Below are 15,832 nucleotides of genomic sequence, written 5' to 3'. Positions count from 1 at the left end.
TAGGCTCATATTTAAGTGGGTGAGCTGGGATTCCAGCCTGTCACTAAATTGAGTGTAAGCCACCAGGTTCTACTGGGTACAGTTATGAATATGATATACTAATCATTACTGGTGATCAGAAAAATTCATGAATTACTATCGGTTTAAACATTATCCTTACAGGAACAGAAGACAGTAAACATAACATCTGTGGATTTTTTTAATGGAAGGAGAAATCAAATGAATATGTAAATCAGCCAGGGGGAAAAATAACCTACAACTGTTTCCAAAATCATTTTTAGTAGCAAATCCTTAAGCCACATGGCAATGTATAGAAACTGAATGCCACGCTTTCACCGCCGGGACCAGGGTCTAATCCCTGGTTGGGGAACTAAGATCCCCCAAGCTACATAGCCAAAAAGAAAAAAGAAAAGAAAACTGCCACCGAATGATAAGGATTTTAGGTTACTTAAATGCAAATAAAATGAGAGGTATTTCTGTCAAAGCAACAGCTGATTTCTACTATAGAGATCAGACAATCAGGAACAGAGCAAAAACAGTAAGGTTCAGAATGTTCATTCAAAAATATACAATGATCTTTTATTTTGTAAACAGTAAATATAACTTAGGTATTGGAAGCTCTGGAATAAATGATGAACGTCATGGTGACAATGATGGTGGACAGGAGGTTAGGAAGGATGGATTCTAGTCCTGCCTCCAATTAGCTAGCTCTGTCACCTTGGATGAGTCACGTGACCTCTCCTGACTCCAGTTTTCTCACTTGTACAATGAGGTCTCTGGTCTCTTCCAATTCTAAAATCCTCTTGAGTCTATGAGTCAAACTCATCTCTTCTTTGCTTAATGGCTCAATTTTCCTTTCCGCACACCTCTTAGGGAACCGATTGAAAATGCAATTCAATTCTCACACGGGCTTCTTTGCTCACTCCACGCCTCCAAGCTGCTGCTGCTGTTTTTAACCCCTTTGTCATTGGGAAACACTTTCAAGGATAGTGGGGAAGCAAGTAAGATGAAAATAATTTACCAAAAGACTGAGTTTTACATTGACATGCATGCACTTATGTCCACTTAGCCATCTTTCTCGCTGTTCTGCTTTTCGATTACCCTCTGTTAGGCTGAATTGCTTTTCTTTTTTTTTTTCATTTACCACAAAATGCTTTTTAAAAAATTGTAACTTGGAAAACCAAGATGGATTCTTCTATTCAAATTAGCAAGCAACAAAATATTTTTAGCTTTTTACCTACTAATTTTCTGTGTGCAATGATTGTCATTATTTTAGCTGACAGAATTAATGAGCTGATTCAATTAAAAGGTTTTAGGAACATTATTTATGGCTTAATGACAAGTATATTAACAAAAACTGCATTACCATGTAAAGCATACCCATCTCTTTCACCTTTGAAAATATTTCAACACTTCTCTCTGGAAGCATATTTTAAAACAAATATAACAAATATATAATGCTACTTTATAGAAATACACTGCACTAAGTAGGAAATTGAAATCCAGAAGATATTAAGACCATGAAAGAGAAGGAAGGCCTGTTCTGCAGCTGACCTTGAAACCCCAGCTTGCATTTACTGGGAAAACAAACAATAAAAATAAAAATCCAAGGAGTATGTGAGACCATCTAATAGAAGACAATCCTCAAATCTCAAGATGCTTATGGACAGCCCAAACTGTAGAGACCCAATGTTTCTCTTCAATAACGTCATGTAACTTGTAGGTGTTTACTTTACTGAGAGAAATAATTATCTGTGGCCTTCCAAAGTGTTTATCTTGAGTTTTTAAATCATATCCCTATTGAAATACTTTGCTTATATAAATTGCTAAACAGATCTCAGCCATGGACAGATGTTACCAATACTTTACTTGATGTTATAGAACCAATGAAAAATGTTACTGTTTATTACTAGGCCCATGAACAAGATTATGAGTTCTGTTCCAAATGCTTAGAATTTATTTATATTTGCACTAAACATGAACGGCCTAGGGCGGGAATAGAAAATATGTGGCATCTATGTGATCACTACCCATTCCAAAGACTAGTGCCCAGAACTGATCACAGCCTTATTTCCCATTGAGCTGGACTCAGCCTCAGAACCCTTCTCAGCAGTAGTGAATGCAGCTGTCACAGCATATAGAAAATTATTTGCTGCCCAAAGTCTAGAAGTAAAATATCTTACTAAAAGCCTCACAGGTTTGCCTCTTTCCTTTTTATATTATAATTGTCTTTTCTGAAATTTTCAAATCTTTTGCTTTCATTGTGCCAAGTAATGATTCGTGCACCATGGCTGAGCCACCTGGGAAGCCCAAGTAATGATTTATTTTCCCCAAAATGAGCATTTACTGCATATTTCTGAATTCCCCACAGCACCTGAGACAGCTCTAAACACACACTTGTCGTTGCTCTTTAGTCACTAAGTCGTGTCTGACTCTTGCGACCCCATGGACGATAGCCTGCCAAACATACATACAAAAGACGTAAATATTCATGTCTTCAAGACCCTAAGTGCTAAACATATAAGGTGGAAACATCCCACACAGACATCCCACGCCAGAGAGGATCCAGCCTCAGCCACATCTGTCCTGAGTGTCAGTTCTCTCTGGAGACACTCATGGGAGGAATCACGTACCAAAATGGCCCCGATGAATTACGTCCTGGGAAGCCAGCAGAGCACAGAAGAAATGTGAGAATTCCAGCTCCGTTTGTGTCATAAGTCTTCAAAATATGAGGAAAGATGCCAAATGACTTTGGCTTTCAGATGATAACATACTCTGAATTAATGACTAACAAGGAAACAGCCTCTGAGCCTCTGGGGACAGTGTCTCTCCCAAGTCAGAGCCTGTTGGCCAATAACCAGAGAATCCGTCTCTCCTGAGCTAGCAGACACTTCTATCGCCAGGAAGCACTTTGTCACCGGCTCAGAAGTACAAAAACGAGCAATGGAAAGCACCATTTTTTGCAATTAATCTAATAATTCCACCAAATATCCCCAAATCTGTGTACAAAACATAGCTGCCTTGACTTGATTTTAGGGGAAACTTCCTTAAATAGAAATGTTAAAGACAAAGCTAAGCCTTAATAAGCCTTATTTTCTTTTTTTTAAAAAAAGAAACAAAATTTTAAAATGTTTGAGTTAATTTGGCAATATATAGGATAAACAATAATGTACAAAGGCTAATTTTAAGGCAAACGCAATGAAAGCATAGAAATTCCTCTTACAACTAAGTGTATATGTGGATGCTAAGTTGCTTTAGTCATGTCCAATTTTTTGCAACCCTATGGACTGTAGCCCACCAGGCTCCTCTGTCCATGGATTCTCCAGGCAAGGATACTGGAGTGGGTAGCCATTTCCTTCTCCAGGGGATCTGCCCAACCCAGGGATCAAACTGTGTCTCCTGCATTGGCAGTGGATTCTTTACCTTCTAAGCCACCAGGGAAGCCTTTACAACTAAGTACGCATCCTCAAATACTCTGGTTGATGAAACTGCCATATTTCAGATTTTGAGGGTTTCTAAAGTAATTAATTCTCACCAAAGTAATTAACACCAAAATATGTGTTTCTCTGATTTCAATAAATACACCCAGTTTTCAGCTGAAGAAAATGAGAAAGTTAAAATACAAAGGCTCTAATTATCCCTTTAGTGCAAGTGAGTAAGAGCATATTCAATCTAAGCTTAACAGTCATTCATTTGTGCATTCAACATTTATTGAACACCTGCTCTGTGCCAGGAGCTCTGTTAGTTATTGGGTCATAGAGTGGTGAACAAGATAAACAAAGTTCTTACTCTAATGGAGCTTGCAATCGAGTCAGAAAATCTCGCCAGTGAACAACTACAGACAGAAGTACATCAACAATTGAGATAAATGTGGCACAATCAAATAAAAGGGGCTTACAACTTTTGGTTTACTTACAAAACTATGGTTTCCTACAGAGGTCATTGGGATTATACAAATTTTGATTTTCCCCTATAAAAGAAATTTCAATTAAAATTTAAAAACAGTCCACTTTAGATAAACTCAATTGTAATTTCTGACTGTATCTGTGGTGAATATAAAAATGACACTTTGTTTTTTTAAAGAAAAAAGTGCTAGCTATTCTAGAAATACCTTTAATTGAGGCTGTTTTCAGGGGAATTCATGACTGCTTTAGGTTAATGGTCGGTGGCTTCATGTTCAGGCCCCAATTAAACTCTGAACTTCCATTGTTATTACTTAATTGACTTGGTTATATTTCATGTCAGCATTTCAAAATGACCTTCCTTTTAAAAAATAAAAATTACCTGACAGGGAAGCATTGTGGCAGCCATCCCACACTGTCTTTATGTATGGTTGGGCCTAGAATTTACTCAATTTATCTACCACTAGATGTACCTCTCAACATCCTTGCTTATGACATGAGACAGCTCCAAGTAAATGCAAGTGGTGAGGGAAAAGGGATGAAACACGAAATCTATCTGCTACCATGACTATTATTAAGATGCCAACTAAATCCACTGATATCCACTTTAATTCTAATCAGGGAGTTAGTCTTAAACACCTTGCATATCATGATTAAATGCTGTCAAGTTATGCTTCTTTGAAAGCAGGATTATGTGCACCTTTCCCTTCCATTACAAGTGCCTCCAAAGGTTTAGTTGTGCCAGTTAACTAGATGGAAATGTAAATCCCCTTTACTTGTACATGAGACAACAATCAGAACAAGTTGGATTTCTTTAACTAATGAGTGGGATTTTATATAAAGTAGGTATGACGCCAAGATGGAACTCTGCTAGACTGAAGCAAATTAAAGCATCAAATGAGTCTTTCCCCTCCCCCTGCATTGTGGAAAAGTTTTAAAAGTCTTTTTGAAGTACTTTGATCAAGCTTTGAAATCATTTTAGTGGATGACTATTGTATGAAAACCGTAATTTATAGTTCTTGACCTAAGCAGCTCTTTGTCTCACAGCTATGTTCAAAACAATAGCAGGAAAGTGAAAAACGCAAGGGGAACCCAAGCTGTTCTGGTTATTATTTAATTCATAATTCCATCTTCCTTAATCTTTGCAATCCAGGCATGTTCTTAATAAAACATCTTCAGACCATTTTTACTATATATAGGAAGGTTAGTTTGGCATAATACAATTAGAGGGTCTGAACTCTGTCACTGGGACCTTTCCTTAACCCTAGGGTGACCCGCCAGGCAGGTCCAGAGAGAATCTCGCTATAAATGGTGACAGTGCAGGCAAACTCCTATTGTTTGCCTTTTAATTTCCTCTCTAGTTAAGCTGGCTTTGTTCCTTGACCCTAACTGAGAAGGTGCCAACTGGGAGATTTTCACCTCCCATCCTATTCACAAAATAGTTATAGTTAGGAGGCAATCTGCTCCCAGCAGATCACACGGAAAATGGCAAGCTTCCTTCAAGATGAACGAGCTAGGCCGTGATTCTCTAATTGAATCACAGAGACATTTTACTATTTTAATTAGTAATTTTAATCAGCTAAACATCACCATTCAGCCTGAAAAGTTTAGTAAACCTCACATGTTCTTTGGACTCTTTTTGCCAAAATAGTTACGGACAGACTAAACCTCAGGCTGTCTTTGACCCTGTAAATATCTTAGCTACAGGTTTTATGATCTTCAGGTGCCACCGATGCCTGTGAACACTGGGTACACGGAGGAGCAGTCCGTGTGCTTTTCCCAGAGGGTTTAGGCCAATTGTTCTTCCCCACCCTGCACTCTGAAAATACATGGATCAAAATTCAGATGGGCTGCATTTCAGTCCTGGGATCATCTTCCAGAGAGAAAAAGAACCAAGGGATAGTGTTGTTGTTGATGTTCAGTCGCTCAGTCGTGTCTGACTTTTGCGACCCCATGAATCGCAGCACACCAGGCTTCCCTGTCCTTCATTATCTCCCGGAGTTTGCTCAACCTCATGTCCATTGAGTCAGTGATGCCATCCAATCTCTCATCCTCTGTTGTTCCCTTCTCTCTTGCCTTCAATCTTTCCCAGCACCAGGGTCTTTTCCAATGAGTTGTAGCAAGGAAGTGCTGAATGTGTCCACGTGGGAAGAAACTGCCAAGGCTGGAGAAGGGGAGATGACCAGGGAGAGGAAGGGAATGGAGGCCAGCACGTGAAAGATTTAATTCAACTGAAACTGCAGGTCTGTAAAGGGGGTGTGTGGGGGTGGGGGAGCTGGTGAGAAAGTGCAGACATCTCGGGTATCTTGGTTCCAGAGAGGAAAGGAAACACTGGGTGTAGCTCCTCAGGGAGGGGTGAGTGAATTAACTGTTCACTTGGGCACCGTGCGTTAATTAGTGAGGCCCATGGGGCCCATTTAGTGGATGACCTCATCCAGGGTGCTAAGCAATCCCCAAGCGGCTTCAAGCAGTGAGAGCACCCCCTCAAAGACCTGACAACTTCTCATCTTTTTCCAGAGTGGAATGAAGCCTTGCCAGTAGTGAGCAGCTATACACACCTATGCTTAAAGGAAAATTATGTCCCCTGGAGAGCCAGTTTTCTACTCTGCACCGGAGCCTCCCGTTTATATATGATTTAGGAGTGCTTAGAAGAGTTAACAGACACCTCGCCCAAAGCAAATTAAGAAAAAAAAAAAAAAAGAAGTCTCATTGTTTTTTGTTTATTTGGGGTAGAAATGGGGTGGGACCAAGTTTGTGAAATAGCCTGAAGTATCGGCGCTGGATCAGCTTTGCTCTGAACTCATCCCTCGGAGAGCTTCGAACAAACAGGGTCTCTTGTTTGTTTGTCAGAGCAGACACTTGGCAAGTCTACATATGCCAGAGAGAACATCATTGAGTTTTATGTTTGTACACACACTCCTGCTTTCTGACTTGGCTTAATTCATCAGCATGGTTTGCAGAGATCCACATAAAGTAGGATTTGACTTTAGCGTTAATGTTCTAATGACGAGAGCAAAAACAAAAATATATCACCGTATGTCTCCTCTTTAGGGGTGATGTTTATACTGTCTAAATTTAAAAAAGCCACAAACAAGTAAACAAACAAATTTCTACACACAGAAATAATAATAGCACAGATAAGTATTTCTTACATAAAAGGCTTCTAGTCTAGGAACATCAGTCCCCCCAACACCACTCCTCCAATGTCTACTGAAAAGTAATACATATTATAATCACATTAGTTTTTATGTTGTATAAAGCTTAGTTTTAAATAACCTTGTAACTCTATCATGGTATGTACAGTCTACTGCTGGTTTCTTTCCCACTTTTCAAGGCCAGATTTTAAAACCTCATGCATAACGAAAAGGTGGTGCCTTTGCTAGAGATCACTGGTACCTTCTCCTAACATACTATGTCAGGGTGCCAGGTAGGAGCAAGCGCCTCTTTCATTTTTTAAATTTATTTGTGCCCCTTCATCATAAATTTGTTTAATGTAAAATAAACAAATCTTTGATGAGGGTTGAACCAGGTTTTCAACATTTGTGAAGATCCATGTGTAATTTACTCCTAAAGAAGAAAAATCAGTTTAAAGCATGCCATGAAAACTGCTTTTAACAACAGTTTGGTCTAAGAGTGTGTGTGTGAGTGTGTGTGTGTGTGTGTGTGAGTGTGTGCGTGTGTGTGTGTGATGTATCAAGACAACAGTGGTTCCCAAGTGTGGTGTGTATCAAGAACAACAGCAGTGGTTCCCAATCATTCTATTTTACTCACAAAACCTGTATGGTGAATTTTACACTGAAGTACAAGTTTGCCTGATAATACCATACCATTTCATCTTCTCCCTCTTTCTTGTCTAATGCAACCTACCACAGAGCTAAAATCCATGCCTGAACCCGACATGTTTGTGTTCTTCAAAAGGAAAGGCAATAGGCAGACGTCTGCATACCCTCTTAGGTGCAAAATGAACAAAGTACAGACAGTACAGTTACTCTTTTGAAAGAACCAGGCAATGCATATAACTTGAGGGTGTTTGTAAAAGTTACATTTTTACTAATATTTCCAAACTCACTCAACATTATAAAGAATATTATTTTTTGTCAACATGGGGGAAAATTTTACTAAACACATTTTTGGGTATGGATTAATTTTTTACCTTCCTAAAAGATAGGTTTATAATGAATTTATAATGATGTTTTCCTTCAGATTGAAATTTGGTTTGCAGTATAAAAAGTGAATAAATGAAAGTGAACAAATACAAAAACTTCTTTTATTTTGCTAACCTGAAAACTGCTCTAGGTTTATTTTTGGTACACTTAATTCATTCAAAGCCGAACGTCCCTAATGCCTAAATTATTTGAGTGTTATATAATTATGTGGTATAAATGGAGATATAAAGCAGGGTAAAGAATGCACTTTTGAAAAATTTTACTCATAAAAATACCAACTACCATCCATACCTACAGACAATTAGTTGTGTTTAAAAATAAACTCTTGTCAAGGCTGGCCCCGAGCTTCAGTTGTCTGCCTTCAGCCCCCAATCCAAAAGAGAAGCGTGGTTTCCAGACACAACATAACTAATGCTTTTAAATGAGATAAGTGGAAAATGTTTGGTGTTCAAACAAGTAATATAATAAGAAGAAATTCTCATCAAATATATTTTTTTCAGCTTGGCTTACTGCCATAGAAGTCAGGAAACCATAAAGACTGGGCAAAACAAACTCAGGCTCCCAGCAAGATCAGCCCTTGCAGGTGGGCGAGAAAATCTAGTTGTAGCCTTCATGACTTTGGCTTTGCTAGGACCGTGAGAGGTTATTCCATGACGGTAATGCAACCCTGGGTATCTGTAACTGTACATGAAGAGAAATGGGGAGGGAGACAGAGTGAATGCAGGCTTAGCCAAAAAAAAAAGAAAATAATAATAAGAGGGCGATTCGGTAACTGGGCGGAGAATTGAAAAATCACACCTTTCAGTCTCCACATTTTTTCTTTTGTTCAGTATATAAGGAGAAACCATCCGGAAGGAAGAAAGATTATGACTATCTATAAACGAACTGTTTGACGGAGACAGAAATGCTGATAATGAGTGGGTTGTGTCTGCAGTTCTTGGCTGTTCCCATGAGCAAGGGATGAAGGAAAACAGAACCTCCTGATATGTTTGTCTAAAGAGGTAGTGGTGTGGCCACGGGCAGCGAGAGTTCAGCTGAAGTTCAGGGCAGATGCTGCCAGCAGTTTACGCCGCAGGAAAGTAAAATTGCTTCCGGATTCACCTTTTCCTCCCAGCTTCTCTTCCAGGATCGTCAGGGTCACGCAACACTGTGGCACAAGGTGACGATGTCAGTGGGGAAGCAGGCGAGAAGCAGGATGCCCCGCTCCCGGTTACAGTCCAGCTCCTGGATAAACCCGTACCAGTAGATGACTAAGCCTGGCCCAAACCTGCAACAACACGAGAAAATCACACACACAGGTAGTGCTGACATGATTCCAGAAAAAGGTGACCACTGATGCATGGATAAGGCGACTACATGACTTTACACAGTTTTTGTCTTGCTCGCTATGATTCTGACTGAAAGTAGCTGAACTTAGACCAAAAAGTTTATTGAATGCAAATGTTACCACCTTGGACGGATGTGTTACCTTTTTTCCAAGGAACCTGAACTATTTCACTATCCTGATTTCCTCTCAGTCAGGAGTTATGCTGACTTAGCTGATGAAGGATAAAACAGAGATGCAGTAGCATTGAGCTGGGGAGCACCAGGCTTGGGCTTTTAGCCTTTTAACATCCACAGGCACAGCTGAGCGCAGCTTCCCAGTGGCTCAGATGGTCAAGAATCTGCCTGCAGTGCAAGAGACCGGAGTTTGATCCCTGGGTCAGGAAGATCCCCTGGAGAAGGGAATGGCAACCACTCTAGTATCCTTGCCTGGAGGGTTGCTTCCATGTACAGAAGCACCTGGTGGGTTACAGTCCATGGGATCCCAAAGAGTTGGACATGACTGAGCGATTAACACTTTCACATTCAGAGGCACCCCTTTAAAGATTAAACTTACCTATTTTCAAAAAAGTGGAAAAAAAATGTTTGAAAACTACTTTTAAAAAACGAAATGGCTCAAAGTCTTCTTCTTACAATATACCAATAGGGCCAGAAGTTCCTTCTGCCCTATTCTTTCTAGTCTAAAACAAAACAAAACAAAAACACACATACATACATAGGACAACTGGGATCCTACAAAGAAATCTGTTGACCCTCCTCCCTCTGCATTACAATTTCTCTTAAGTGTGAACATGGCATGAAATTTGGCATAGGTTCTTATCACGAAAACAAGGAATAATGCCACGTAGAGTTGAGAAAAAGTCTTGACAGATGCAGGCTTAAAACCTCAGTATTTCTAAATAATGCCTCCGAATTATCTCCAATTTAGTTAGCACACTCAGGAAGTAGTCAGCAGGAAGTTGAGACCTCTAGGTTGGGTTCATAAAGATGTAATCATTATCAATCACCATGCACATAGAGATGTTTGGCACATCAGTTTCACGTTTTCCTACCAAGAGTACTTAATTAAAGGGCAGCTTTACTTTTGGTGTCGTGTTGCAGGAATTTTACAGTGAAATCATAAATTATGAATGTCGGGTTAGTAAAAGGATGTCTAAAAACAGAACTGCTTTCTGTATTCTGACGTTACAGCAGGCTAGGCCAAAAGGCTTTTTCCTTCCATGATTTATTATATGCTGAAGTGTACTTGCCAAAACAAACAGTACAGGATGAGCTGCGAAATACTGTATGCACAGGAACAAGTTCAGCTGGATATCGTGGGATGGTTTATTTGGGGATTCATATCAGGAAGGTAGCCAAGCTGGATGCAAGATTAACTGAAACCTTTGCATCCTCGCTGTGCAGGGACAGAATCCTGAGATGGCGACTCTGAACAACTGAACATGTTTGGGGGACACAGGAGCCATCTAGGATGTAATGCCTTGGAGTACCAGGCCCTGCAACATTTACCCTCAGGGCTGACTGCACGTGCTTTTGTTTCTCAATATCTCTGAAGATTCTCCTTTGTGGTCAGAAGAATCAGGCATCTAAGGTGCGAGGAACGCGCACCTCCCCTCCCACCCCCGCTGCGCTTACATGCCCATCAGGTGAAGCTCACACCTAAACAAGATATTGCTGCCTTTTGAACTGAGGGTTTCTTGGTAACTCTCAATCACAAACAACTGTCTGCAATGGATACCAGTTGGTATCTTGATTTCACAAAGAGCTCTGTGACTAGTATCAAAGATGATCTTGGGTTCGTCAAAACAAGTTTGGCAAGAGCAGGAAGATCTGTGATTCTGAGGATCATGCCTGAGACGCCTCAAACCTTCCCATCAGTAAAGCAGCCCTGAGTCACAGTCTGGAGAAACCTAATGTTAACCTCAACACGTTTCCCCTGTTTTATTACGCAGCCATTCTGGAAGCCGTGATGTTCTTTAGAAAGGTGCTCATATTTTTACAAAGGGAGGGAGAAAAAAAAAGGCAATCTAACCAGTCATGGAAAAGAACAAAAGAATATATAGAGGTCGTAAACAACAAGCCCAGTGTTTTAAAGATTTAATAAAACAAAAACACATATCACCAGCACTGAGAGAGTGAGAGCAGCCTGCTCTTTACCTGAATTATAGGCCAAAGGACACGAGGCACGGCGGCTCTTTAGGAAAACGGCAATTTCTAGGCAAGTCAGGCTGGGGAACACCTCGATGACCAAGAAAGTGGACTTGTGTTTCACTTGTGAGGCAACAGATGAAATCAGCAACCAGAAAACGTTTTGCAAGATTGTGAATCTGGATTGCTTCCATGTCCCAGCTATTGTAAACACTGCTGCAATGAACACTGGGGTACACATGTCTCCTTCAATTCTGGTTTCCTCAGGGTATATGCCCAGCAGTGGGATTGCTGGGTCATAGGGCAGTTCTATTCCCAGTTTTTTAGGGAATCTCCATATTGTTCTCCATAGTGGCTGTACCAATTTGCATTCCCACCAACAGTGTAAGAGGGTTCCCTTTTCTCCACACCCTCTCCAGCCTTTATTGTTTGTAGACTTTTGATGATGGCCATTCTGAGTGGTATGAGATGACACCTCATTGTGGTTTTGATTTGCATTTCTCTGATAGAGTGATGTTGAGCATCTTTTCATCAGCAGATGAATCGATAGGGAAGTTGTGGTACATATACACAATGGAGTATTACTCAGCTATAACAAGGAGTGCATTTGAGTCAATTCTAATGAGGTGGATGAACCTGGAGCCTATTATACAGAGTGAAATAAGTCAGAAAGAGAAAGACAAGTACTGTATATTAATGAATATATATGGAATTTAGAAATATGGTACCAATGATCCTACATGCAGGGAAGCAAAGGAGACACAGACGTAAAGAACAGACTTTTGGACGCAGTGGGAGAAGGTGAGGGTGGGATGATTTGAAAGAACAGCACCGAAACATGTACAATACCATGTGTAAAATAGATGACCAGGGCAAGTTTGATGCACTGAGGCAGGGCACCCAAAGCCAGCGCTCTGGGACAACCCAGAGGGATGGGGTGGGGAGGGAGGTGGGAGGCGTGGTTCAGGATGGGGGACACATGTATACCTGTGGCTGGTTCATGCCGATATACAGCAAAACAAATCATAATACTGTAAAGTAACTATCCTCCAATTAAAAAAAATACATTAAACAAAAATAAATGGAAGACTGTGAATCTGAACGTTTCAAGTAGTGGTTTGCTAGGAGGACTCTCTAAAGGTAGCAACACAGATATTTGAGCTATTTTTAGTATATATAGGAAATGACTCATAATAAGGCTCTACCACCTAAATCTTTGTTCCCCAGCTTCTGGGTGACATTATATTAACTTGCGTAATACCAGCTCTCTCGTGTGACTCAAAACTCTGACAGTATATCTTAATTAATTAAAAACAAGGAAATATAATAACTTCCCTTTGTAAATAGAGATTGGCAGATGAAGGCTTTCAAATTATGTAGTCTTTGAATGACAAAAATAATGGGGACCACAGATGGTGACAAGTTTGGAAATTTAATGAGAAAACAAGATCTGGCCTTGTTCCCAACACCTTGAGTGCATTTCTGATGTTTCTCCAATAGCTCAGGATCCAGAGATTATCAGATGCTGGCAAGATAACCTTTCAGCAACTTATCCATTTATGAACAGGCTGACCATAGTAAGCAACCTTGTATGATCAATTCCTTGATTACTGGAACTTACAGAAGGGAGCATGTAGGCTGACAATTTGGAAAACCAAGCAACCCATCTCTAGTGTTTCCATCTGAAAAGGTGTAAAACAGGGAGAGAACGAAGACCTAGGAAATTTTTATGTAGGGCAAATACTTGCTTAGGCACCTAGAGATTTCACCTTTTTTGATGTCTACTGGATAAGAATGAGCTCACTGGGAAGGCAAACACAACCTTTGTGACCAATAAAAATCAAAGAGACTATTAACAGAATTTAAAAGAAAATAGAGTCCCTGAATATGAGCAAATGTGCAAAGCAGAGGGTTGGTCTGCTACTAGGACTGCAGCCCTCCCTACCAGGCTGGAGATACTGGGTAATGGGATGTGTATGGATCTCCGAATTGACTGTGTAAACACATTTCAAGGTTGACTATAATTTGGAAGTTACTATTTTCATGGTCAAGTAATAAGATCAAAGCCTCCAAATGATTTTAAAAACTACTGTGGGGCATAGTGTGGAATGTGAGTGACTCTTGAACAAGTAATTTTGCCTGCAAATAAAATACTACCAAATTAGCAAAAATAACAAATACCTCTTGAATAAATGGGAGGTGAAAGTCAAGAGCCATGAAGGACCTCAAGGGTATGAAAATTAAAGCTCCTTACAAATAACAACAACTTTATAAATGCATTTCTCTGGTTTCCTTTCAGTTTAGAGTATTTAGAGAAATTAAGTAGGAGACTGGAATGAAAACTTGGTACCCTTTTGTAGGTTTTGTGTATATGCGTCTCTCAGAGGCTATATGCTTCACCATTCGTCTCTCTGCTGTATTGTGACACTTTTGAGGGCAAAGACCATGTTTCACTTACATTTGTATCCTCTAGACCTAGCACAGTACCTGGTACATGACAGATACCCTTGGACAAGATGGAGAACGCAGTGTTAGTAATAACAGGATCAGACAACTTTTGCACTGGTTACTGGATCAGTGGCCACCCAGACACAGGCGATGGAAGGGCTCAGCCATTGCCATGGTTTGGTAATTTTATTAGTGACCAGGAAGAGCACCCCAATGGCATACTTACAGGTCATAGTGTTAGTCATAATAATAGTTACAACAATGTTAATTATTAACAATTTCATAGCACTGACTATGTGACAGACACTGCTCTAGGCACTTTACAAGTGTGGATCCATTTAATTCTCAGGTCAGTTCCATGAGGGAGGAAGTTATTGTCCCCACTTTATAAGAAAAGAAACTGAGGCACATAGAAATTTAAGTATTTTGCCAGAGGTCATGTAGCTAAAAAGTAGAGGAATCTGCTTTGGAAGCCAGGACTGGCTGGAAGGTCTGTGACTGTCTTGCTATGATGTAGTGATCAGTCTACTAAATATGATAACACAGTATTAGACTTCAACCAGAAAAAGAGCAGAGATGCTCAATGCACAGGTCAGACCACACCTAGATTGTTGAGGAGGGTTCTGGTGTCATAGTTTAAGGAGAATATCTCTAGTCTGGAACTGATCTGGAGGAGAACTCTAGGATGAGTGAGGAAACCTTAGAGTAACAAAGTATATACGACTTGGAAATGGACACTTAAGGTGGTAATATGCTCACTCACGACCTTTAGATTTTTACAGTCCTCTTGGGAGAAGGAATTGGATTCCTGCTGTAGCTCTTGAGCACAGATGGAGGGCAATGTTTGAAAGTAACCAAGAATCAGATTTTGATTCAACATGAAGAACAATCACTGAGTGAGTTTGGAAGTGGATCTTTCCTCAGTCAAACCGCCAGATGAGACCACAGACCCTGGTGCAATGCCGCGAGTGCAGCCCCTGAGAGAGGGCAAAGAGCATGACTCAGGAAAGCTACACCCATATTCCTGACCCACAGAAAAAGCCAGATAACAAATGTGTGTTATTTTACGTCATTTCGTTTGGGGCAGTTTTTTATATAGCAATAGATAACTAATAGATATACCTGTACCATAGACTTGAGTACTCAAATACCATTCTTCAACATAAGCAGCATGGAGAGACCTGCGTCTACAGGTTGGCTTTTGTCAGTTACACTTGAACCTAGACTATACAGCAGAAGGAGTTACCGAATGAGATTATCAGTAAGTAGTAACTCTTTATCAAGGCAAATCTCAGATACAAAGCAACTCTGTCCTATTACACTAACTCCTGACTGACTGACTATACCCCAATGCCCCTCCCTGTTGTGTATCTAGGATGCTGGGATTTCCCAAAGTAGAGAAGTCATATATAAAATGAAGAATTCTGCATCTTTCCCCCAGTTCTGTGGTTTTGTTGTTAAACTTGGCTATTGGGCTTCTGAAGCTGCTAAGAGAGGGTGGAGACAGGATGTGGGATGTTGATTATAGGTACAACTCTGCCAGTTGAGGTGACCGTTGACAACTAAGGAATAGACATTTTAAAAAACCCAGCTGGGATAATCCAAGCTTGTTGGGTGTTGGGGCAAATAGATTCTGTCAGTCTCAACAGGTGCTGAGGACAATCCAGGAAAAACAAATGCTGGTTACATTTTGTTCAGTTAAAAAAGGCAGCTCAATCTGTAAGATATTTTTTAAAAAATTGTCAACAAAAATGTTTTAAAAATGGTATTTCAGAGAGTAAACTCTTAAGTTTTTCAGAAAAACTTAGCTATCCTCAGATAATCTCTGAAGTTGTCAGATTATGA

The 15,832-nt window shown here is 40.1% G+C and overlaps 1 protein-coding gene across 2 annotated transcripts in view; it reads right to left on the bottom strand.

Annotated features, from left to right (window-relative positions):
- Positions 1-6,608: 6,608 nt before the first annotated feature.
- CDIN1 (CDAN1 interacting nuclease 1) overlaps positions 6,609-15,832 on the bottom strand; it is a 229,741-nt gene continuing 220,517 nt past the window's right edge. For both annotated transcript variants that reach the window (XM_065940413.1, XM_065940412.1), the window contains exon 11: positions 6,609-9,335. In XM_065940413.1, the coding sequence (XP_065796485.1) occupies positions 9,206-9,335 (130 nt within the window). In that variant the 3' untranslated portion in view covers positions 6,609-9,205. The remainder of the gene's footprint in view (positions 9,336-15,832) is intronic.

Source organism: Muntiacus reevesi, chromosome 7, assembly GCF_963930625.1.
Source record: "Muntiacus reevesi chromosome 7, mMunRee1.1, whole genome shotgun sequence".
NCBI classification, from domain to species: Eukaryota; Metazoa; Chordata; class Mammalia; order Artiodactyla; family Cervidae; genus Muntiacus; species Muntiacus reevesi.
The sequence above is the reverse complement of the archived record's forward strand: the minus strand, read 5'-3'. Positions and strand labels throughout refer to the sequence as shown.